Source organism: Argentina silus (genome assembly GCF_951799395.1).
Source record: "Argentina silus genome assembly, chromosome: 10".
NCBI classification, from domain to species: domain Eukaryota; kingdom Metazoa; phylum Chordata; class Actinopteri; order Argentiniformes; family Argentinidae; genus Argentina; species Argentina silus.
Window position 1 is genome coordinate 22,162,728 of NC_139664.1, and position 24,704 is coordinate 22,187,431.

The window sequence follows — 24,704 nt, forward strand, 5'->3', positions numbered from 1 at the left end:
CAGTAACTATTTCAAAGGGGTATGATGACTTTCTATAGGCACTGTATGTATTGTGCCAGAAGTCTGAGGTATAGAGGGTGAAGAGGAAGGGAGGCAGAACTGTCCCCTGGGGGGCGCCAGTGCTGCTCCACCACCCAGTCCGACACACATCCCTGCAGCCGTACAAACTGTGGCCTGTTGGTCAGGTAGTCCATAATCCAGGAAACAATGGGGGAGTCCACCTGCATCCTCAGCAGTTTATTCGCAAGTAGTAAGGGGCTGTATGGTGTTAAATGCACTGGAAAAATCAAAGAACATTACCCCAGCCTTATCTAAATGGGAGTGAGCTCTGTGTAGCAGGTAGATGATGGCATCATCCACACCAATGTCTGCCTGGTAGACAAACTGCAGGGGGTCCATGGATGTCTTCACCAGGGGCCTCATGTATGCTAGCACCAGTCTTTCCACGGTCTTTATAATGTGGGATGTCAAAGCTACTTGTCTATAGTCATTCAGAATAGCCGGTACCAGGCTAAATGTTTTCCACATTGATGGGACCTTTTCCAGACTGAGGCTCAGGTTAAAGAGATACTGGAGTACTCCACACAGCTGGTCCGCACAGACTTTGAGCACCCTCGGGCTCACACTGTCAGGGCCCACAGCCTTCCTGGTGAGTAGTTTCCCCAGCTCTCTCTTCACCTGAGCCATACTGATGAAGACACTGGGGTGGGGGGCAGAATGATGGTGGACACTGAAGAGTTGTGAAGTGAGGAAATCGTGGGGCTGGAGGAGGAGGGGAATATAGGGGAGGTTTGATCCGAGTCAGAGAGGCTGGAGGGGGAGAGGGAAGGGAGAGGGGGTGGACAAAGGGGTAGGTGAGAGGTGTGAATGGGTCCAGACAGGACAGAGGGAGGGGAGGAGAGGGAGGCTGGTCTGGTAGCTGAGCGGGGCTGGAGGAGCTGGGGGGAGGAGAAGGAGAACGGAGTGGAGAGTCGTTGGTGGAGCTGTGGGGAGGGAGACAATGAGCCCCCACGTCAACCCTGTTGAAGAACCGGTTCAACTCTTTGACCCTGTCCAGATCTCCAGCCACTTGCGGGTCGTAATATATAATAATAATAATATATAATATATCGCCTGCTTGTAGCCGGTGATCCTCCTCACGCTGTTCCACACCTCTCGTGTTGTCCTCCTGCAGGCCATCCTCATTTTCCGCCTGTAGGTGTCTCTGCTCTCCTTCAGCTTCTCCTTGAGCTTCCTCTGCACCCGCTTCAGTTCTTCCTTGTCACCAGACCTGAAGGCTCTCTTCTTGTCGTTGAGGAGGACCTTTAGGTCACTTGTAATCCAAGGCTTGTTGTTGGGAAAGCACTGCACCCTCCTAGTAGGTACGGTGTTCTCCAGACAGAAATTAATGTAGTCCGAGATGCAATGTGAAAGACCATCAATGTCCTCCCCATGTGACTCAGAGAACTTCCCAGTCTGTTGTCTCAAAACAGTCCTGCAGAGCCTCATCAGCCTCCTGTGTCCATCTCCTCACAGTCCTAGTAGTCACAGAGCGCTGCTGGACGAGAGGCGGACTAGGTTGTGATCTGACCTGCTCCGGGGGGGGGGGGGGGGGGGGGTGCTGTAGAGATGTAGGCATCCTTCACATTAGCATATAACAGGTCCAGAGTGGGGCATTTCACAAACTGAGAGAACGTGGTCAGTGTTTTTGTCAGGGTGACATGGTGTAATGACTGTGGAAATGTCTGGCAGAGGACTCAAATGCACGACTCTGAGACGAGCCTTAAATCCAATAGAATAGTCTTTACTTTCAAAAAGGTTTGGTACACAGGTAGGCAGTTAATGGGCAGGCAGATAATCCGATAAGGAGTAGGCAAAAGGCAAAGTCTGAAACACACTCAGAGATAAAAAAAAATAATAATAATAAATTTAAAAAAAACAGGAATACCTATCACTTGGAAATGCTGGGAAGAATGACACAAAGGTACAAAAGACGAACTGGCACAGAGACAGGGGAACACACAGACTAAATACACAAAGAAGGATGATGAGGAACAGGTGAAGCCAATCAGGGCGGGGTAGACAATCACACAGACGGGAAACACATGAGGGCAGGTGGTGAAGTGTCTGAAACGAGAGACTAGATGAGGAACACAAAAATAAACAGGAAACAATAAATGAATAACATGAGACAAAGACAAACATAAACTAAGGAGCAGGGCGAGACATTACACATGGTTAAAAATCCTCAGAGATTGCAATGAATGCATTGGGATGCTGAGTCTGTAGCCTCGCGATAACAGCGCGCATAGCTTCACATGCTGCCTCCGCGCGAGCAGAGTGGGGGATATACACACACCGGCCATTTTATTAGGTACACCTGTTCAACTGCTCTTCAACGCAAATATCTAATCAGCCAATCATATGGCAGCAACTCAATGCATTTAAGCATATAGACATGGTCAAGACCAGTGTTTCTCAACCTTTTTTCAGTCGCGGCACCCTTTGCATGAATGAAAAATCTCAAGGCACCCTAATATATATATATATATTTTTTTTAATGTTGATTATCATTAGAATACACACACTGTCTCTGACGAACAACAAATGCATGACGCATGTAGCCTACTACTCTTACACGCACGCATACACACACACACTATTCTCGCAGGAATGGATGACAGACACACACGTAGCTCCTGGTTCACAGCTCGCAGGCGCTCTCTGGATACGTCCGCTACGTTCCACGGTAAAGTCCGATCGTTTCCATTGAAATGGTTTTGGGTTCTTTGTTTTGTTAGGAACACTGGGATATTTCATTTTTATTCGTCTGGGAACGTTGTCTTTTTTCGCCTCAAACAGTGGACCTCTCCCGCGTATTCTCTTTGATCGTGTTAGAGCGGGCGCTGTTTTGAATAATTCCAAAGCCGCGCTCATACGTTCGCTTGTTCTTGATGCAGGTTAAGCTCGAAAAGCTCAGTTCACACACATATGTCGTGGAAAAGGGTAACAGTATGTCAACGGCACTACTTGACACTATCGGGTATTCCTTTTCCAATGATATCCAAAATGTATCCAATGTCATATCTTGAAATTTCATCCTTAATGTACGATCTTCTTTCATCTCTGCCAGTTTCTCCTGTGCCTGCATTGGCAGGTCGGCTGCGCTCTCCAAAGCGCACGAATTCCAAGGGTCACGGACCCAGTCAAAACCAGCAAAGGTCTCAGCTGGAAAATACTTATTAAATCTCTTGTCAAGGGTTTGCAGATGCTGAGAGATAAGGCCAGAAAGTGTTTTGCTGTTTGGATGTGCACTGTACAGGGGAAACATCTAAACTCTCCCCTGTTTCACACAAGAGCGCCAGAGAGTGAGTTTAGACTTGAAGCCACGCAATTTGTCTGATGAGCTTAGTAGATTTTCCTCTTTACCTTGCATTTTAGAATTAAGTTCATTGAGGTGCTTAAATATATCGGCCAGGTATGCGAGTTTCGCGCACCATTGCGCATCTGCAATGAACTCTTTATATGCAGAATTCTCTCCCGCTAGAAACACTCTAGAAGACTTCTTCTCTTAACTCGTACAGTCGGTCCAAGCACTTTCCGCGTGAGAGCCAGCGGACATCCGTGTGCAGCAACAAGCTCTGATGCTCGGCTCCCATTTCCTCGCATAGAATGGAAAAAAGACGGGACTTTAACGGTCGCGCCTTTATGAAATTAACTATGTCCACTGCCCTGTCCAGTTCATCTGAAAGATATTTCGGTAAAGGCTTGGCAACCAGTGCCTCCCTGTGAAGGAAACAATGCGTTGTGCGAACATTTTGGTTTTGCGCTCTGATCCTGCTGATGAAACCTTTGACATTGCCGGTCATCGCAGCAGCGCCATCAGTGCAGACACTGATACAATTTTTCCAACTTAGACCTCCCTGTTCAAGGTACTCTGTTGTGACACGGTATATTTCCTCTCCCGTTGTTTTGTGCGGCAAACACTTGCAAAATAAAAAATTCTCACGAATTTCTCCTCCATCAATAAATCTCACAAATCCCAAAAGTTGTGCGTGGCCACTCACGTCTGTTGATTCATCAACTTGCAGAGAGAATTTCCCACATAGCCTTATTTTCTCTAAGACCACGTCTTCTATGTCTGCCGAGATGTCATTTATACGCCTTCCAATGGTAGAGTTCGAAAGTGGTACCTATCTCTTTAGCTGCTTGTGGGCCTATCATTTTGTTTACAATAGCCGTGCAGGCTGGCATTATTACTGATTTGGCAATGGTGTGAGGCTTTTTAGCCTTAGCTATTATTTCGGCTACCAGATAGCTAGCCTCCAGTGCATTGTTTGAGACTTTCGCACACTTGAACAAAACCTGCTCCTGTCGGCTGTGTTCGCTTTTCAAACGAACAAAGTATTCCCTACTTTGGTTGGCATGTGATGGGTGATTGGTTGTCAGATGTCTTTTCAACTTGCTGGGTACCATTGCCTGGTTGGACAATTTCATACCACATAACAGGCACAGGGGGAGAGGACATGACAGCTCATCATACTGTCGTTTCTTCATCTTGCTGGAGGTGCCTACCTCCTTCACTGACTGACCACACGATGACGATGTTGAGGGCTCAGATTCAGATATATCAGACTGTGGAGCTTTTCTTTTCAAAAACTTGTCCATGCTGCTGGCTAATTAACCGCTGCACAACGCTATGAAAACTCATCCGATATCGCGCGCTGTAAATAAAAGTATTTGCCTACGTCATGCAGCCTACTTTCCAAACACTGATTGCAGCGTCGGTAGGCTACTAGAAAATTAATCCGAACTATTTTCTCTGATGTGTGCCTCGATTTACTTAACTGTATGATACAGCTAAAAGAAAGATTCCAAAATGATGCATTCATTTATTTCAGTTTCACTATATTAGCCTAGTGTCAGCCACGTTTCTGCGGCACCCCTAAGGATGCCAGGCGGCACCCAAGGGTGCCGCGGCACCCCTGTTGAGAAACACTGGTCAAGACAACCTGCTGAAGTTCAAACGGAGCACCAGAATGGGGAAGAAAGATGATTTAAGTGACTTTGAATGTGGCAAGGTTGTTGGTGCCAGACGGGCTGGTCTGAGTATTTCAGAAACTGCTGATCTACTGGGATTTTCACGCACAACCATTTCTAGGGTTTACAGAGAATGGTCCGAAAAATAGAAAATATCCAGTTAGCGGCAGTTCTCTGGGCGAAAATGCCTTGTTGATGCCAGAGGTCAGAGGAGAATGGCCAGACTGGTTCGAGATGATAGAAAGGCAACAGTAACTCAATTAACCACTCGTTACATACAACCAAGGTATGCAGAAGACCATCTCTGAACACACAACACGTCGAACCTTGAAGCAGATGGGCTACAGCAGCAGAAGACCACACCGGGTGCCACTCCTGTCAGCTAAGAACAGGAAACTGAGGCTACAATTTGCACGGGCTCACCAAAATTGGACAATAGAAGATTGGAAAAACGTTGCCTGGTCTGATGAGTCTTGATTTCTGCTGCGACATTCTGATGGTAGGGTCAGAATTTGGCGTAAACAACATGAAAGCATGGATTCATCCTGCCTTGTATCAATGGTTCAGGCTGGTGGTGGTGGTGTAATGGTGTGGGGGATATTTTCTTTGTACACTTTGGGCCCCTTAGTACCAACTGAGCATTGTTTAAATGCCACAGCCTACCTGAGTATTGTTGCTGACCATGTCTATCCCTTTATGACCACAGTGTACCCATCTTCTGATGGCTACTTCCAGCAGGATAACGCACCATGTCACAAAGCTCACATCATCTCAAACATAACAATGAGTTCACTGTACTCCAATGGCCTCCACAGTCATCAGATCTCAATCCAATAGAGCACCTTTGGGATGTGGTGGAACGGGAGATTCGCATCATGGATGTGCAGCCGACAAATATGCAACAACTGTGTGATGCCATCATGTCAATATGGACCAAAATCTCTGAGGAATGTTTCCAGCACCTTGTTGAATCTATGCCACAAAGAATTAAGGCAGTTCTGAAGGAAAAAGCGGGTCCAACCCGGTACTAGCAAGGTGTACCTAACAAAGTGGCCGGTGAGTGTATGCGACCACAACAATAACATGTGAGAACTCACTTGGCAAATAATATGTTCATCAGGGTAATTACGATATTAGAAGAATTACAAACCCTTAAAAACACAAAAAATACATTGAGAGAATTAAATGGTTATTCCTAGATATAGTTACATATCATTTGTGGTTCCTTCATCCATATTTAGTATTTCTAAATGCTTAAACAAGTTTAACTTGGGCGCTTTTATTTTGAAGAAATCCTAATTTACATACACCCGAGCTAAGTGGGCGAAGTTCCTCGATTGGAGCTCAGAACACAACTCTCAAACACGGCCAGTGACGTAGCCGTAGGGGCGGAGCGGCTCTCCATTGTGTAGACGCGCAAAATGTAAACAATAACAGCTCGCAGAATTCATTTATTTGCTTCTTGATGTTTGTTTGCAGTATTTTCTTTAGTATGACTACATCGGTGGAGAACTATGGAAGACGTGATTTCTAGCTAGCAACGAGTACACATGTTCTGGATATTTTTCTTATGAGAAATCAATTTGACAGCTGTGTGACAAGCCACTGTTTGTTAGCTAGCTAGCTAGCTAGCTAGCAAGATAACGTTAGCTTCCAGATGTTAACGCTAACTTACGAGCCTTGAACTCAAGCTAGGCGCTTCTAGGTAAGAAGGGGCTTGATAATCTTTGAAAAATATGACATTCCTAATTAGTTAATACCATTTTGTTGAGCTAACTCGCTAAATAGGCAGTTTATATATGGCTAGTCGTCTTGCTTGCTAGCAGCAAATTATACTACCAGTTTGAGTTTATAATCGATTACTAACGAAGCCTAGTAGTTAACATAGTTATGATACATGATCTTTGTTTGTGGGTACGTGTGTCATCAATATTCGCAGACAGTTGAAAAGTGATGCAATGTTCTAGCAAATACTGTAGCTACTAGTTTCAGCTCATGGCGTTATGCTCTGGCTGTACTAGCTCCGAAACGACACTCTCCATATCATTTCATGAGATTGGGTTAGTGTCGTCCTAATGGCTTGAGGTAGCTCCAATCTGTGGCAAGACGTATGACTACTTTTTACATTTGGATGTTCTTGACGCCTAGTCACAGATTGGTAGGCACAAAACACAGTAGTAGCCGGGTAGCATCCTCATCATCAGTCATGTACTATGGATAGTCGGAGACTTTGTCATGTATCGAATTAAAAATGACCCCGCAAAGCCACGGTTTGAAATAAAATCATTGTTTCACTCATTCTGATTGTTCGTCAGAAAATCGAGAGGTATACTACTAAGCGAGCTAATGGAGTTAGCTAACTAACTTTAACTCCAACTCGGGATTTGGTCAGTTAGCGAGCTAACTCCCGACTTGCTATTTAATGACTTCGCAAGAGACATTTGGCAAGCTTGATGCCCGTTAATGGGGACAACCAATGAACCATCAGAGTCAGCGAAAGACGGATTTTATTCCTGTCTTGGCGGGGTCATTTTTATTTCGACACAGAACAAAGTCTCCGAGTATCTGTTCACAGGACTGTATAGAGGAGCATGGACTTAACTTAAAGCAGACGGCTAAACGACGACTCACATCGCGGATCTAAAGACATTTCCACGAGTAAAATCGCCTTGTATTGCATTACGGTTGTTAAGTTTTGATTTAGATAGGGGTTCAGTAAACTGGGAATAATTAGTTTGTCCCAGGCATTTCCTGATTTCATTCAGTTTTCTGAAAGATGGCCACCGGAAAGAAAAACACTTGCACTCACGTGACCCCGCATTCACACCAGCTTCGCTATCATTAACATTGTTTTCTCAAACTCATGTAATTTATGGTCCTTTCAAAAATCAACTGAATAAAGGTCAAACATATCACAGCACAGTTGGGAGGTAAATGATGATATCTATCTAATAATAAAACTTCACGACCGTAATGCAAGGCTATTTTACTCGTAGAAATGTCAAACAATCCATGATGTGAGTCGTCCTTTAGCGGTCTGCTACCTTTGAAGCTAAATTCCTGCATCCCCTGTGCCTAGAGGTCAACAACATCCAAATATAAAAAGTAGTACTTCTAGTCATAAATTGGGGCTAGGCTGGCAGGAGATGGCGACTTAATTCAGCCATGAGTGCCCTTACCTGTTTCGGTATCACTTATCCTTTCCATGTACTCTCCATAATCTTGGTTTTTCATCGGCCCCACGAAATATCCAAAATGCCGCTTAATAACTATACAAATTATCTTTATACCCGCCATTACCCGAGGCCACGGTGGAAAACTCCAATTATACAACGGGTTGATGAAAACAATCATTGTGATTGGCCAAGAGGCGTTCAAAGCCGTGATTTAATAATGATACGGTCACTCTTAAATCATGATCAGGATATTCCTACGCTGCAGTAGATTTGTGTATCAGGTTCCCTTGACAACGTTTGTAGTTTCTGGAACTATATTTCTCAGCTCAGGACAGAAACCAGAAAAATCTTATTACAAAATAAATACTTAAAGCATTGTTTTTTTGTCAAGATTTTCAGATTTGTTGTATAACCGTTGTATAAAAGCAATAACGCTCTCAACGCCATGATTTATCATCAATATTGTCACTTGGTAGAGGTTTGTTGGCACTCTGGACCTCGTGCCTAAGAACTCCACCTACTTGTGACAGTATTGACGATAAATCACGGCCTTGAGGGCATTATTGGTTAAACATGGCACTCCATATTAGAGTAAATTAAGAGACGAAAATGCAATTGTGATGTGGAGTGTCATGTTTAGAGTTTTCCACCGTAGCTTTGTGTGATGACAGGTATAAAGTAAATTTGTATGGCTATTAAGCAGCATTTTAGATATTTTGTGGAAATACCCAAAAGGAGTGTCGCTTCGGAACTACTCATGCCCCAGTAATGTCATGCATTGTCTATTGGCTCTCTTTGCATTTCCCTCCTCTGGTAGATCCAGCTGGCTGTCCCTGCCAGTCTCTGGGTGGATCATGGCGGGCCGGGGGCGCGGCCGTGGCAGAGGGCACATGAGCTTCAGTATGGAGGCAGTCGGAATTGGGAAAGGGGAGAACCTGCCCCCCTCTATTCTCCAACCTACTCCACTGTTCCCTGTGAGTGAGGGGTGATGGGATGGTAATCCTACAGCTAGCCCAAGAGGACCTCAAAGCTGTATATTAGGTCCAAGTCTACCCTACTATAGCTACCATGGGGCTTCACACATATGGCTCAAACTTGTCCTGGGTTCATTCAATCCCAGATTACAATACCTCATTGCAAACATGAAATCCTCCATTCTACCCAGAAATCATATTTTCAAAACAATATAACTGCAATCCACAGCTTTAGACAAAACATACTTAACCATTTTTTTCCACACACTTGTGCACCTCTGTCACAAAACACCTGTGCACGTCCTATTCCGCCCCAAACAGTCAGTGCCCGCAATTAAGTGAGTAACACCACTTGCTATCCTAATTAGGTTTAGTTGTCTAAAAGGGCGGGTTGCAGTTTTAAACAGAGGCTTCGGAAAGTATTCAGACCCCTTCACTTTTTCCACATTTTGTTGTGTTATAGACTCAATTTAAAATGTGGGTTTGTCATCAATCCACACAAAATACTGCACAATGACAAAGCGAAAACACATTTTTTTAAATTTTGCAAATGTATTAAAATTGAAATACAGAAATACCTCATGTACCTAAGTATTCAGACCCTTTGTTATGACACTCTTAAAATGTGCTCAAATGCAAAAATGTCAACAAGTTGAATTGAGTCCATCTGAGTGTAAGGATAATAGTTAATGTGATTTCGGAATGAATATCTTTTGTTTTTATAGTCTAGTTTGCATAGGAATCAATTACACACTGTGTGGATCAGGTTGTCATTACAATCTGAGCAAATGGAGAGGAACAAAACTGCTACCCTGAGGTCTGGGGAGACAATCTACAAAGCTGAATGGTGGAGAGGAAAAAGCACAGTCGATGGGACAACATAATCTCAGTCACTCTACACAATTGGTCTATAATATTACACACTGTGTGGATTAGACTAATTGAGGCCAAACAATAATTTGGTTGACGGGGTTTGAAATGTCAAGAAAGCATGCCTTGAGCATGTTTAGGGATATTCTCTGGACAGAAATGTGGAGAGTTCTGTTTTTGTGCCCCTATAGCCCATGGAACACAAACCTGTGCCCTTGGTGATGGGAGAAGAAGCAGAGTACATGTTGGCACTGAAGCAGGAGTTCAGAGGAGCCATGAAGATCCTGCCATTTTATGTCCGTCCAGCAGCCCCCAAGAAAGGTAAGCCTGGGAAGAAAGAAAGAAAATTAAAGCTGTGTAGATGCAGTGTCCTGCGTAAGTAATAGCATTTTCTCTTCTTTCGGATCTACACTCCAAAAGTTTGGATTTGAACAATCAAACAATTACTATGAGGTTAAAGTAGAGATTGATGGTATTTGTGCACATATTGGTTTCACACATAAAAAGCTCTAGCTGTGCTATCTCATCCATTATTTTTTTTATTTTTTTTTAAATTTGATTTCTATTTTACATTTTTAAAACAATATCCATAGGACACTATGACACTGTATAATGGACCATTAGACAGACAACTTCAATGACTAATATCATTGGTCAGGGTAACAACCTAGTCACCATACCATACACCATACTACTTTTCAGACATAGAGAACTGATTTGCATACTGGCAATAAAATCATCTAATGAAGGGAGTTTGGGGGTTCATGGGTTACTTTGGGACTTTTGTTTTGGATTTATGTCTTAATCATCATCACGTCGGACATCGGTCCAAAAACGGATTTGGGGTTTGATTTCTGTTGAATATTATATGAATCCCAGAAAATTAAAATGGCCAATTTGGATACAGTCAATTAGCTTACTTCTCACTGATGAAACTTTATTTATACAAAATAATGTTTCAGGAATATGTTTCTGTTTCTAACTACAGAAAAAATGTCAGAACAATCTGAGATGGTGGGTGTCATAACTTGTTGATTTGACATGTAATGACCCAGTGGCAGCCATACACGCCCAAGCCATAACACCCTATTTCACAGATGAGGCGGCAGGCTGTGGATCTTGGGCAGTTCCTTTTTTTACACTTTCCTCATGGCATCACTCTGGTACAATTTTCTCATTTATCCACAAGACCTTTGTTCCTGTTTTTGAGGCTAACTACTGGTTTGCACCGTGCAATATAGCCTCTGTAGAAGGCCTGGAATTTCATTGTTTAGGGCAAGACCACAATTTGTTAGGGCACTGAGGCCATCGCATAATTTTAAGCGGCCAGAGAAACTGGTTTTGTGGGAACAATTGTTATTACTAAGTCTGCAGGGTTTTTACATTGTAAATATACCTAAAGCAAGTTGTCTGTTAAAAAATGTTACTGAGAAATGTTACATTTGGCCTTAAACAGGGGTAGACAAAATATATCCATTGCAAATGCCACCTGATACCTAGACTTAATGAACAGAGAGCTTAATTTAATTTGCAAAAACCCAAGATGGACTTAATTTGCCAGATTTATTTCAAGGAGTAACCATTCAGTCTCTTTTGAAATAACAGTGGAACATAATGATTCCCAGAAAGAGCTTTCAAAACTAGATGAAGCTGCTATCATCGCTAATATCTCTATAAATTATGCCATAGCCTAGCCCTTCTTGCACAACCAGGACACCAGCAGGTAACCTATTCAGTTAAGTTTTTGTATTCATAGGTCTATAGTAAATACACTAGCCAGCAAGCTACTGTAAATTTGCCTGACAACTTTTCCCTGCCAGTCGTGGCAATTCTTGCATCATGGGTGCATATGTACAAACATGTTATTTTCAATATCACTGTATACTCTCTATACAATATCACTATTAAAATACGCTCCACGCTCAATTTTGGCTGTTGGAAGATAATATTGGTATTGCTAAAACGCAGAGATCATCCTCTCTTCAACAGTGGAATTTGTAAAATCTGCATTTGACTGATATGAAAATTAATTCTGACCCACATCATTCTGTCACATTCAACAAAGGACCGGTGAGGGATGTTTTGTAGAACGCATTTACTTCCGCGGCAGTAGAGGTTGAATTTATTTTAAGGGCACTGCAGGCAATCAGTTGGGTGCCGCCTGTATATTCATGCCCGGCTCTGTATTCAGCAGATGGTAGTGTCTGACACATCCACGCCGGCCTGCTGGAGAATGTTCCTGATCTGTTGGACAGTTGTTTTTGTTTTTTTTCTAAATTATGAGCATTCTTCGGTCTTCCAGTGTAGAGGTTTTCCTTGGCCTACCAGGCCAGGCCGTTTTGCTGAGCTCACTAGTGCTTTCTTTCTTTTTAATGATGTTTCAAAGCCTAAGGCTTTGGCTGTTTCTGATTGAAGTTTTCAGATTTTCAACCTCAAAATGCCTTCCTTGACATTAATTGACACCTCTTTGGTCCTCATGTTGACAAACACCAATAGTCGACTTCTGAAAGGCAAACGTAAAGCCTACAATCAAGACTAGACATTGACAGCTCTTTTATGCCTGCACAAATTATGTGATGGAACACCTGACTAACCAGAAACACCTGTCAAGCCAATTGTCCCAATACTTTTGGTGCCATGAAATAGGGAGACTATGTATACAAAGTTTTGTTGTTTCTAAATGGTGAAACCAATATGTACACAATTACCCTGAAATAAAAGCTGACAATCAATAGTTTAACCTCAGTCATTGCTTGATTTCAAATCCAAACTTTTTTTCACTGTCCCAATAATTAGGGCACTGTATACAGTGCCTTCGGAAAGTATTCAGACACTTTTTACACATTTTGTTGTGTTATAGACTCAATTTAAAATAGATTAAATTAAAATAATTTGTAATCAATGCACACACAATACCCCAGAACGACAAAGCGAAAACAGTTTTTTTAGAAATGTCAGTAAATATATTAAAATTACAAAGTATTAACAACCTTTTCCACACAATTGATTCCTGTAATTGATTCCTAGGCAAATCAGAGACCCTATAAAAACAAAGATATTAATTCCAAAATTACATGAACTATTATCCTTGCATTAAGATGGAAGATAATTTTGAGTGATGTTTGTTGATGACATTTTTGCATTTTAGCTCATTTTTAGAGTGTCATAGCAAAGGGTCTGAATACTTATGTACATGAGGTATTTCTGTATTTCTCATTTTAATAAATTTACTGAAATTTCTAAAAACCTGTTTTTGCTTTGTCATTCTTGGGTATTGTGTGTGGAATGATTGCAATTTTTTTTTAGTCTATCAATTTAGTCTATAACAGTCTATAACACAACAAAATGTGGAAAAAGTGAAGGGGACTGAATACTTTCCGAAAGCACTGTATATGTATCCCTATGTAGAAATGTAGCCAGTCATACATACCGTAGTCTTGAGCATTAGCCCCAGTGTGTTCCATGTTTGTTTTATCTCCTCACTTTTTCTGCGATTTCCAGATGTGGAGCGGTACTCTGATAAATACCAGAACAGTGAACCTGCAGACAACACCATTGAATGGACTCCAGGTGGGTCAGCATAGCTCCAATGTGACCTTGAAAGTGGTTGAAACTGACTGTATCCTGGAAAATGCACTGTGATCAAACCTAGGATTCCCTTTATTGTGTTAAAATGTCACATTCTATAGATCATTAGCAAGCAGTCTACCTATCCCATGGGTCACTGGCCAAAGAACAAGGCTTTAAATAGCATGCCTACATTTACTTAAAGGCAATCATATACACTACGTTGTACAGCACCACTAATGGCCGTTTCTTACTGTTCATACAATTGGAAAATGCAATTTGTGAAAACCATACTTTTGTTCTTGGAAAGCCATGCAAATTGGAAACACATTTTGAAGCCAGCTAAGATATCATTCAATATGACCTATTGATTGACTGTCTGCTGAAAAGTCACTTAAAGGAGCCTAGCACAATACACAAAGCACCATACTCACCTCTGGGCTCAGTTTTCCTTTTGCAAAATAAGCCCAAAACTGTGCAAAGACCAGGTCAATTGCAATGATTAAGGACCGCAGAAATTCTTGACTTGTTTTATCTTTGGTAGTTCCATACCCCAACATAAACAGGCCAATATATCACATTCTCAAAATACGTGTAAACGGGTAGACAATTGAGTTGCACCAGTAACATAATATTCTTACAACAGGGATGTATATCAACTTTTCTTTGAATGATTTACATGAGAAGATGGTGATTATGCATTCTCCCCCACTGAACACAATGGCCTTGGAACACAACCTCTTGACCTGAGGTGCACAACTCTAGTCCACCGTGGCTCATTCTCGCTAGTTTCCCTCTCTCCTTTCCCTTTCCCTTGTACCTGCCTATTTTGCATTTCTTTTAAAATGCTCTCTTTCTGCATTAATGTCTGTCTCCATTGTGTGATGCTCTGTATGTTATTCTCATGGCAATTGCATCTATAAAGATGCAGTACAAGTCCGGTTATGGAGATTATTGCCAATATTAAATGAATAGAATTCAATTCACAAATGTGTACCATGATCCGTAAACAAAAAACACTAAGGCAAATATGTAATTTACTATCCACACAAACAGTTTTTGATTTGTAAACCATTATTTTAATACATAAAAAATGTAATATAAATATGGCTAAAGATATGTGAATAAATGCTCTTACACGTGCAAACAAATTTTGCGTGTTTATAGAGAAATTATCCAGAAATTAATCTCCGTTGGCTATCTCTATTCAACTATAACATTTGGCGGAAGCTGTAGGCTGGAATGGCTTCTTGCAAGACGTCATTTCGCGTTGACTTGGTTTATACCATCGATTTTTACAACAGTTTATACTCAGAGGGCAACTGTCATTTGAACAAACACATGTTGAACATTTCATTGTTGGCCAACATCAATTTTGGTCATTGTCATCGTTTGGAAAAGTATAAACAGAATACGACAGCTATGCAACATGTAGATCAAGTGGAGTCCTTGGGACGACCCTAAAGCTGGCATTTTAACAAAGATGCTTGTTTTTCTGTTGAGTTTCTTTAAGTTCCCATTGCTAGCCCTACAGCATTGCTAGCAAAGTGGCTAGCTTGTCACTTGAAATGATGATCATTGACGAATGTTTGACTTAGCAAAGCTTTATTCAGAACAATACAATTAGTCCACACACAGTGAACTTTTCATAGGTAACAGGCAAACTAAACGCAAGAAAATGTCAAAACCTACATACTGAATGTGATGAAATAAAAGCATTGAATTGCACCAGAGAATTTTAGAACTAATTGCACTTTCTCTGACTGGTGTGTGTGTGTGTCACAGTCAGGTAACCATGACAACGGACACAGGGTTGAGCAAAGATTTTATAGTTGAGATGCATTTGTGAATAATGCATAATAATTTCTCCATGAAAACGCAGGATGTTAAGTGCCAAAATTCTGTAAACAAATGAAAACCAATTTTTGGAAATTTGATCGGCAAATGCAGATTTGACAGTCCTAACACTAAAGTATTATAGTAGTATTGAAATGATGGAATACCTACACAAAGCATGTTTTTATTTATAACTTTGGAAAGATTTGTCACTGCTTTCATTTTTATACATCGTGACATTTGTTTGCGAATGTAAGAGCATGTATTCACATCTTTAGCCATTTTTACATATAATTTTGCATTTATTAAAATTAAGGTTTACAAATTCAAATGAAGAGGTGTTTGTGTGTGGATAGTAAATTATATTTGTGCTTTGTGCTTTTTGTCCACAGATCATGGTACACATTTGTGAGTTGTACTCTATTTATTTATTTACAATAATATTGGCATTAATCTCTATATCCGGTGCATTAGTGGAAAAAAAATGGTACACTTACTCTGTGCATTAGCAAACAAATTCTTATGCGGCAGATTAAAGCGTGGCAATTGGTACAGTTACTCCTTAGGTGATATAAAAACAAGAGCCCAACTGATACTGGATTTTTGGGTCCGATGCCGATTTATAAAAAATAAATTCACAAAATTCACAGATAACCGATCTATCTGCCAATATTATTATTTTTTCCAGAATTCCTTTTTTGCACCCTTTTTTGTTTTCATAAAACAATGGCAAAAAGATGCTCTTAATGCTGATTAGGCAAAAATCCATATCTCAATAATGACCTGAAATGATCTCCATTGATAAATAGAGCAACATTTATTTATTTTATTTGCAGAGTTACTTGTACTGTGCCAAATGAGAATTTCACATTGTTCAGTGCACTGCATATTGATATCAGTGATTTGTTGTTCAATCTAATTTGTTGTGTCAGTTTGTCATCCACTGAATTATTTTTTTTATACTCAGTTATATTTTATTTGCAAAAACATACAAAAATGCACAGTGAAAAGCATTCTTAAAACATACTGTTAGAATACCCCCTGCACTTTCTGGTTGCCAACCACTGTAATTTCCAGTAATGGTTTATCCCAGCCCTCCCCAAGACAAACTTTATCAAAGTGGTAAATTCGGCTCTGTTCAAGAGAATGTCGTGCAGTCCATGCTGATATGGTTGATTGGAACCACACACCCAAGCTACTTGTGATTGGTAAATAATATCTTATTGTGTGACTCTTTATGCCAAATAACTCTCTTGTTCAGTGAACATCCTTTTAGTTAGCAACTGTGCATTACTTTGCTAAATTCTGCCACTTCAGTAGGCACTCCAGTGACAGCAAAAGCCAATAAACAAGTATATATTTTGCTCTGGAAAAACCCAATTATTATTTATATTTTGGATAATTTCATAATGTGAGACTGACGCACATCTTTGGTGCTGTATTGCTGTATTATCGGAAGAATATATGCCGATACAGATATTTCTGTAAAAGGCCAATATCAGCTGATAATATCTGTGATATACTGTATCTGTTGGGCTCTAATAAAAACATCCTCGAAGGGGTGCCCAATTCTATCAGTAACGTGAAGAGAGTTACACTATAAGGAAATATATTGTAACTATCCTTAGTGCTATTAAAACTACTTAATTAAGTCAAAGTATCATAAAATAATATGAAAATGTGTCAAATAACATCTAGAACATCTAGTTCAAATTTTTATTGAATAAAGACGTAGGGCCCAGCAGTGCATTGTAATGCAGCATCCTGGCATCGACACTTCCTGGAACAGAGGGGTTCACTTTTGCACAACACCTCAATAGTTCTGCAAGCTTTGGTAGCTTTGGAAAGTGTCCACAAAGGTGAACAAGTATTATCAGTTTTAGGCCATCCTTCACGTTCTAGTGAAGGTGCAGATTGAAGTGATTTTAGGCTTGTTGACCGAATGCTTGATCTGAATGCTGCAGTACTGCAACCTGTGTTGGGGAGATATTTTCTATTGTGAAATATTTTGGGAAAATAGTTCTTTCCTTACGTCCTTGACAGAACACACATATATCTCTGTAGCAATGCATAATTAGGTGATTCCAGACTGAGGGGTTGAAGTGGTTGATCTGCCAATGAAGGCAGTAGTCACCTCAGGAAATGACTTCCATACTGCCCAAGCAGTCCATGAAATTGGGATGTGGTATCACAGCCTGTAAATGAGTGGAATCCTGGTAAAGCCTGACTCTTTTGCCTCCCAGGCTTTTCACAAATGGTATTGACACAAATCTCCTGATAGTTCTTTCCCATACCAAAAGCAACCCATATGCCCTTGCTAACGCTGCATTTAGCAGTTTAAATATTTAAAAAAATGCCCATGCAATCACTTGTAACTCCATTTCAGTGGTGTCAGCCACAATTGAGTGTGTAAAATTCAGATCAAAGCTTTCAAGTGACCCAAACCATGTCAATTGATGGTTGGGAATATGACGTAGGGTTTCTGTCCTTCAACTTTACCGGATGGGAACCTGCCCTGCATCTTTCTGATTTGGGGATCTCTGTCTGAAAATAATATTGTGTGTGTATAAGAGTGCAATTAATGTGCCCCCCCCACCTCTCTCCCACATGACTTCAGACTGGAAAAGGCTGCCCAAAGAACTACGAATCCGCGTCAGAAAACCCCAGAAAGAGAGTAAGTGGGTTTTACAAAGTTAGATTAATACTTTTAACAATTGACCTATTGACATATTTTTGTCATGTCATAATATGGCCATCATGTCATACCAATTTTGAACAATGTTGATCATATCACGATATATGTAATTATTACCTGAACTAGATAGATAGATAGATAGAAACTTTATTTATCCCTAGGGGAAATTCAGGTTCCAAGTAGCTTAAAGACATAGAGACATCACATACACATACAACATACAACATAAGCAGGATTGTAAACAGGAAGTCTATATGAATACTATAGACAGATAAGAATAAAGATACTGAGAAAAATATACTAAATACTAAGTAACAAACAAGTCCACATTAATGTGCTGAGGCTGTATGATAAGGGTGACCGGGCAGGGACTGACCCTGTGGTACAAGATAGTTCAAGTATGATTTGGTGAGGTGCAAAAGGTAAGGCAAGACAGTGCAATTATAGGTCAGGAGACCAGCATTAAATATTAAATATTAAATATGGGCTAAATAAGGTAATAATGTGGACCTGTTAGGAGAGGCCTGTGGCAGCGCAGAGATGGATTGAAGAACACAACAATAGATAAATATGGCCATTATAGTGTACAATGTAAACATAGGAAGAAAAAGATAACAGTCAGTCAGTCAGTAACAGTCAATACTAGATTTTAAAGTGCATTTAGTCCAGGCTGGTGGAGGGAGGTAGGGGCTGTGTATAAGGGCTAGCATAGCCAGTGAGGTGAAACAGTAAGGTACAGGACAGTGATGTGATACAGAGGGTGGAGGTTATGCAGAGAAGTCCATCTCTTTGCCTTTGATTGACATATTGTATAATTGTATGGCTCTGGGGACAAATGATTTACTCAGTCTGTCAGTTTTGCATGTCAGTGCTCGTAGTCTCCAGCTGATCAAGCTCTTCCGCTGGATGATGGTGTTGTACAGTGGATGACCATTGTCCATGATGGTGAGCAGTTTGCTCAGAGTTCTTTTTTCCGCTACTGAAGTGATGCTCTCCAGTTCAGCTCCCACAACAGAGCCAGCTTTCCTTACCAGCCTGTCCAGTCGCCCGGCATCCCTCTTCTTAGTGCTTCCTCCCCAGCACACCACTGCATAGAAGAGAACGCTGGCGACCACAGACTGGTAAAACATCCCTAGGAGTTTGCTGCAGACATTGAAGGACCGCAGCCTCCTCAGGAAGTACAGCCGGCTCTGTCCTTTCTTGTAGATCGCATCAGTGTTGGCTGACCAGTCCAGTTTATTGTCCAGGTGTACCCCCAGATACTTATATGTGCTGACCACCTCCACATTGACTCCCTCAATGGAGACTGGTAGCAGAGCGGGCTTAGACCTACGGAAATCCACCACCATCTCCTTGGTCTTAGTAGTGTTGAGTTGTAGGTGGTTGAGTTTGCACCATTGCACAAAGTCCTCCACCATAGATAGTAACAGGTATGGCAAGTAGGTCTACAGACTTTTGAAAATGCAGTGACTTGGACTTGAGTCCTACCCGAGTTGCAAATTTTGCTACTTGACAAAAAGAAAAAAGACTTGACTTCGGCTTGAACATCTCCAGTGCCCTGCATAAATAATGGAACAGTGAAGCATGTTTTCTTCTTTTGGCTCCACACTCCAAAAGTTTGGATTTGAAATCAAACAATTACTCTGAGGTTAATGTAGAGATTCTCAGCTTTTATTTGATGGTATTTGTGCACATATTAGTTTCACCATTCAGAATTTACAATCCTTTGCATGCAATAACTGCCTGAAGTATGTGACCCATTGACACCACCAGATGCTGGGTATCTTCTCTGGCTATGTTCTGCCAGCCCCATACTGCAGCCATCTTCAGTTGCTGTTTGTTTTGAGGAGGTATTGCCTTAAATCTCCTCTTCAGCAAATTAAATGCATGTTCAATATGATTTAAATCCGGAGATTGACTTGGCCAGTGAACAACTTTCTACTTTTTGGCCCTGAAAGACTCCCTAGTTGCTATGCCAGTATGTTTCGGGTCATTGTCCTGCTGTATGATGAAGCACTGTCTAATGAGCTTGGAAGCATTTGGTTGTACTTTGGCAGACAAGATTTCTCTTTACACTTCAGAATTCATCCTGCTGCTGCCATCAGCAGTTACAGTCCATCATCAATGAAGACAAGTGAGCCAGTTCCAGTGGAAGCCATGCATGGCTTAGCCATAATACCCCCTCCACCATATTCAACAGATGAGGTGGTATACTGTGGATATTAGGCAGTTCCTTTTTTTCTCCACACTTCACTCCGGTACATCTTAATCTTTCAACAAGACCTTTTTCTAGAGCCCTGCAGGCTCTTTTAAGTACTTTTTAGCAAACCGTAACCTGGCCATTATGTTTTTTGTGGTTTGCACCTTGCATTGTAGTCACTGTAGTTCTCAGTAGTCTCACATTCACACCTACCTCCTGGAGATTGTTCCTGATCTGTGAGGCAGTTGTTTTGGGGATTGTCTTAGTCATTGTGAGTATTCTTCGGTCATCCACTGTAGAAGTCTTCCTTGGCCTACCAGGCTGTTTGAGATTTCTGAGCTCACAGTGCTTTCTTTCCTTGTAACAATGTTCCAAAACATTGATTTTGGTAAGTTTAAGGTTTTGGCTATGTTTCTGATTTTTCTAATATTTCAGCCTCATAATGGCTTCCCTGACTTTCATAGATGTCTCTTTCGTCCTCATGTTGACAGACACCAATAGCAGATTTCAAAGGCAAACGCAAAGCCTAGAATCAATACTACTTTGAGACATTGAGAGCTGACTCCATAAATGATGTGACCGAACACACGTGACGAACTAGAAACACCTGTCAATCAATTATCCTATCACTTTTGGGTACCCTGAAATAGGGGGAATAAAAGGCGTTGTAATTTCTGAATTTTGAAACCAATATGTACACAAATACTATAAAATAAGATCTGATAATCTCTACTTTAACCTCATAGTAATTGTTTGTTTTCAAACTTTTGGAGTGTAGAGTCAAAATAAGAAGAAATGCTTCACTGTCCCATTACTTACACAGGGCACTGTATATACTTTCATACCGATTTACCACCCACCCCTATGTCATGTGACTTTGCGTGATTTATTTTGCTGCATTGTTTTGAATGTCTTTTATAGCATATTGCCTTCACACACTAGCTCTTCTCCTATTTATGCACTGTAGAAAGGTGTCTGTATTGGTCACCTCTCTCTGGAGAGATGGATGCTTTCCATGTGAACAGAGAGATAAGAGAAAGTCACTTCTTCACTTCAAGACAAGACTGGTTTACTTATTCCTAAATGATCTGCCCTTTTCTATATGTAGGGCTAAATATAGATTTTGGATGAATTACATTTTATATGACAGGAGGAGAGCAGGGAGGGAGAGACAGAAGTAGTTTGGTTTTCCCTTAAGATTCTATTTTTTTTCTTCTTTCCCTCTATTCAAGATACCTCTCTAACTCTGGAGACACCAGTGGGACCCAAACCCAGTAAAAAGACCCGAATGGACAAAGAGGAGATAATCCGTAAACTAGAGGTAGGATCCCGTCCCCAACACAGACAGGAGGTTAGAAGTTTACTCATTCATTATAGGCACATAACTTAAATCAATACACTTTTCACAGACTGCGTGTGTGCGTGTATGTGTGCAATGATGTACATAAAGAGTCCTTAGAAATCTGTATGTGAGAACAAGGGAATAACTGTAATTTAGCTGCAAGTTTTGAGTATTTGATCTTTGGCTTAATATCTTCAGTTACCTTGTATGCATTTGCTTAATCTTTCAGACGCTCGAGAAGAAAGAGGAGGAGGTGAGCTCAGATGAAGAGGAAGGGGAGAAGAAAAAGCCGGAGGAGGAGGAGCAGGATGGAGAGGAGGAGTACGATGAGGAGTTTGAGGAGGTAAGCATCCTTTTCTATCTACCTCAGAACAGACCTGTGTTCACATAATATTTGAAATAATACAAATTAATACTGCAAACACTGATTAACGGCCTCATGGCAAGGTCATGGGATCAAGCAGCTGTCTGAGAATGGTCAAGGGAGAACCTTGGAGATGTCTACCAGGTTTATTGAGATAGGTAGACTGTCTTTGTTTATCAGCATTTATGTTTATTCGCCTTCACAGCACCACCATTTAGCTCCGCTTGGGTGGATTGGCATCACATTTGATGTTGTTCCTTATAGAGGTCTTGCATTCCAAGTTTCCTAATGATAGTGCCCTCCGTCTTTGATTCATATGCATTTATATGATGGACCACACCCACAAGCCAACAGTATGGTCAATCATGACCATGTTTAAGATGTTTGTTAAGACTGTACCCCAGGGCATGTGTACCAAATTTCATGACATTTGATGAACCACATCAAGAGATATGGAAATATCGATCAATGGCGCCCCCTTTTGGTTGATTTGCATGTGGATTTAAGGGTATGACTAAAATAGCCTAATGGACCTGTGCAACAAGTTTCATCATGATAAGATTAATTATTATTATATTTAATTATATTATTATTAATTATATATTAATTATTATTTGACTTAAAACCATTTATGTGAGAGGCCACGCCCCTAAAATCCTTCTTTCACTGACTCAGATAGTTCATAGGGTGGTTGTCCCCTTTGACAGGCATTTGTTTTTACAGTCGCATTGAATGTGTCCTGAAATGTAATGTGTCCCTGCAGGAGACAGACTACATCATGTCATACTTTGACAATGGAGAGGAGTTCGGAGGGGATAGTGATGACAACATGGATGAGGCCATTTACTGATGCATACCCTCCTTGATCTCAAATCAATTTCCTACCCCCTATGCACTTGTGTAAACCTGGGAGGATTGGATATGACTATCAGAGGGCACAATGGAGCTAACAAGCATACTGCTCACATCTATCCAATCTTCTCAGACCTACACAAGTGCCTAAGAGATCGAGGGTTAGTATATAAGACTGAGCACAGCGAGGACTGAAGAAGTCCATACAAAAGATATGCGACACTCCAGAGCTGAATGTAATAGTTTGATAGTAAGATTGATCTCTTACATGGCATGGCATGTTATGCTTTTTAAATGGCTTTAAGTGTGGTGGTTTTATCTAAGCATGTCATTACTCAGAAGCTAATGTAGGTCTCCAAACACCAGCCATTCCCCATCTTAGAGCCTGCACAATGATTTTTTAGAGTTTTAGTGTTTTTTTATCAATTTGTATAAACATTCTGTACATATTGAACTTATCAAATCAAGGTGTAAGACGTCCATTTTAACATTTTATTGTACTACATATTTGTGTAATCTGTATTTAATGTTGAATCGTACCAAAAAATATAACTTTTATATCTGTGGGTCATTCCATGTCAAATCAACAAACAAAAAGAAGATTTCGACAGCCACCATCTTAGATTGTTCTGAAATGGTTTGTTTAGGTAGAAACAGAGAAGATAAGTATTCCTGCATAATTATTTTGTAGAAATATAGTTTAATCCCTGAGAAATAAGATTAATTGATTGGACCCAAATTGGCCATTTTCATTTTGTGGCATTCATACAACATTGAATTAATTAACTCCAGATCCGATTTGGACCAAAGTCCAACCTGATCATGATTGAGACATGAGGAATCCAAAAAAATGGTCATTGGTTTGGATTCCTAATCAGATTTGGGGTTTGAATTCTATTGAATATTATATGAATCTCAGAAAATGAAAATGGGCAATCTGGGTACAATCAGTTATCTTATTTCTCAGGGATTAAACTATATTTCTACAAAATAATTATACAGGAATACTTATCTGAAATAGAAACCATTTCTGAACAATCTGAGACGGTGGGTGTCATGGCTTGTTGATTTGACTTGGTTACTTTCCCTTGTTACTTTCTTTAAAAAAGTTCATGTTAATAAAATACCCTTTGCTGATTGCAGAATTTTGCTTTGTAAAAAAAATATAAAAATAAATAAATGGCAGCTCATTGTTAAACACAGGGTTGTTGTCTACGTCAGTGAACAAATGTTTCAAGAAAACACCAGACGAGCGCATGGAGGGTGCTTATACCAAAAAGTAATGCTGAAGGTTGAAAGAGTGCACATAACTTCATCAGCTATATGATGCACTCTCTCAATACACCATGTTTACATTACTGTAGGGCAGGAAAAAAGCAGTTATCAAAACTGACATATGACATATTAATTCTAGCTTCCGGGTTGTGAGAATACGCTGCCGCTCCTTTGGCTGCCGCTTCTTCTCTCTAAACTTGTGTTATTTCTTGCTACTTGGGTGATTATTATTACGATTGACCATTTGACAAGATATTTTTGCCTGCGAAGTGGTTTACGGAGAGCTGTGATTGCTTTCTACTGTGTTTTTTTTTTTTTAAACAAAGTTTTTATTCCAAGAGTACAAATACAGGATAACAGACAGTGATATACACCATATCATAGATGACTCTTTGGCTCTTTTTTTTCCCCCTAAACATCAAACACCTCTCGCCTCCCCTCCATTCCATATCACCCCCTCAACCTACCCTGTTCTCCCTATGGACATTTAAAGATAATGAAAATAATAATAGAAAAGTAAGTACAAAACAGCAT

The 24,704-nt window shown here is 40.6% G+C and overlaps 1 protein-coding gene across 1 annotated transcript; it reads left to right on the top strand.

Annotated features, from left to right (window-relative positions):
- The first annotated feature begins 6,416 nt into the window (after positions 1-6,416).
- Positions 6,417-24,087, top strand: polr3glb (RNA polymerase III subunit GL b). The gene is made up of 8 exons (XM_083678301.1): positions 6,417-6,724; positions 9,013-9,169; positions 10,231-10,360; positions 13,541-13,609; positions 18,060-18,116; positions 21,570-21,658; positions 21,909-22,022; positions 22,807-24,087. Exons 2-8 carry the CDS (start codon positions 9,050-9,052, stop codon positions 22,891-22,893), a joined length of 666 nt encoding a protein of 221 aa, XP_083534427.1. The 5' UTR covers positions 6,417-6,724; positions 9,013-9,049; the 3' UTR covers positions 22,894-24,087.
- The last annotated feature ends 617 nt before the right edge of the window (positions 24,088-24,704 follow it).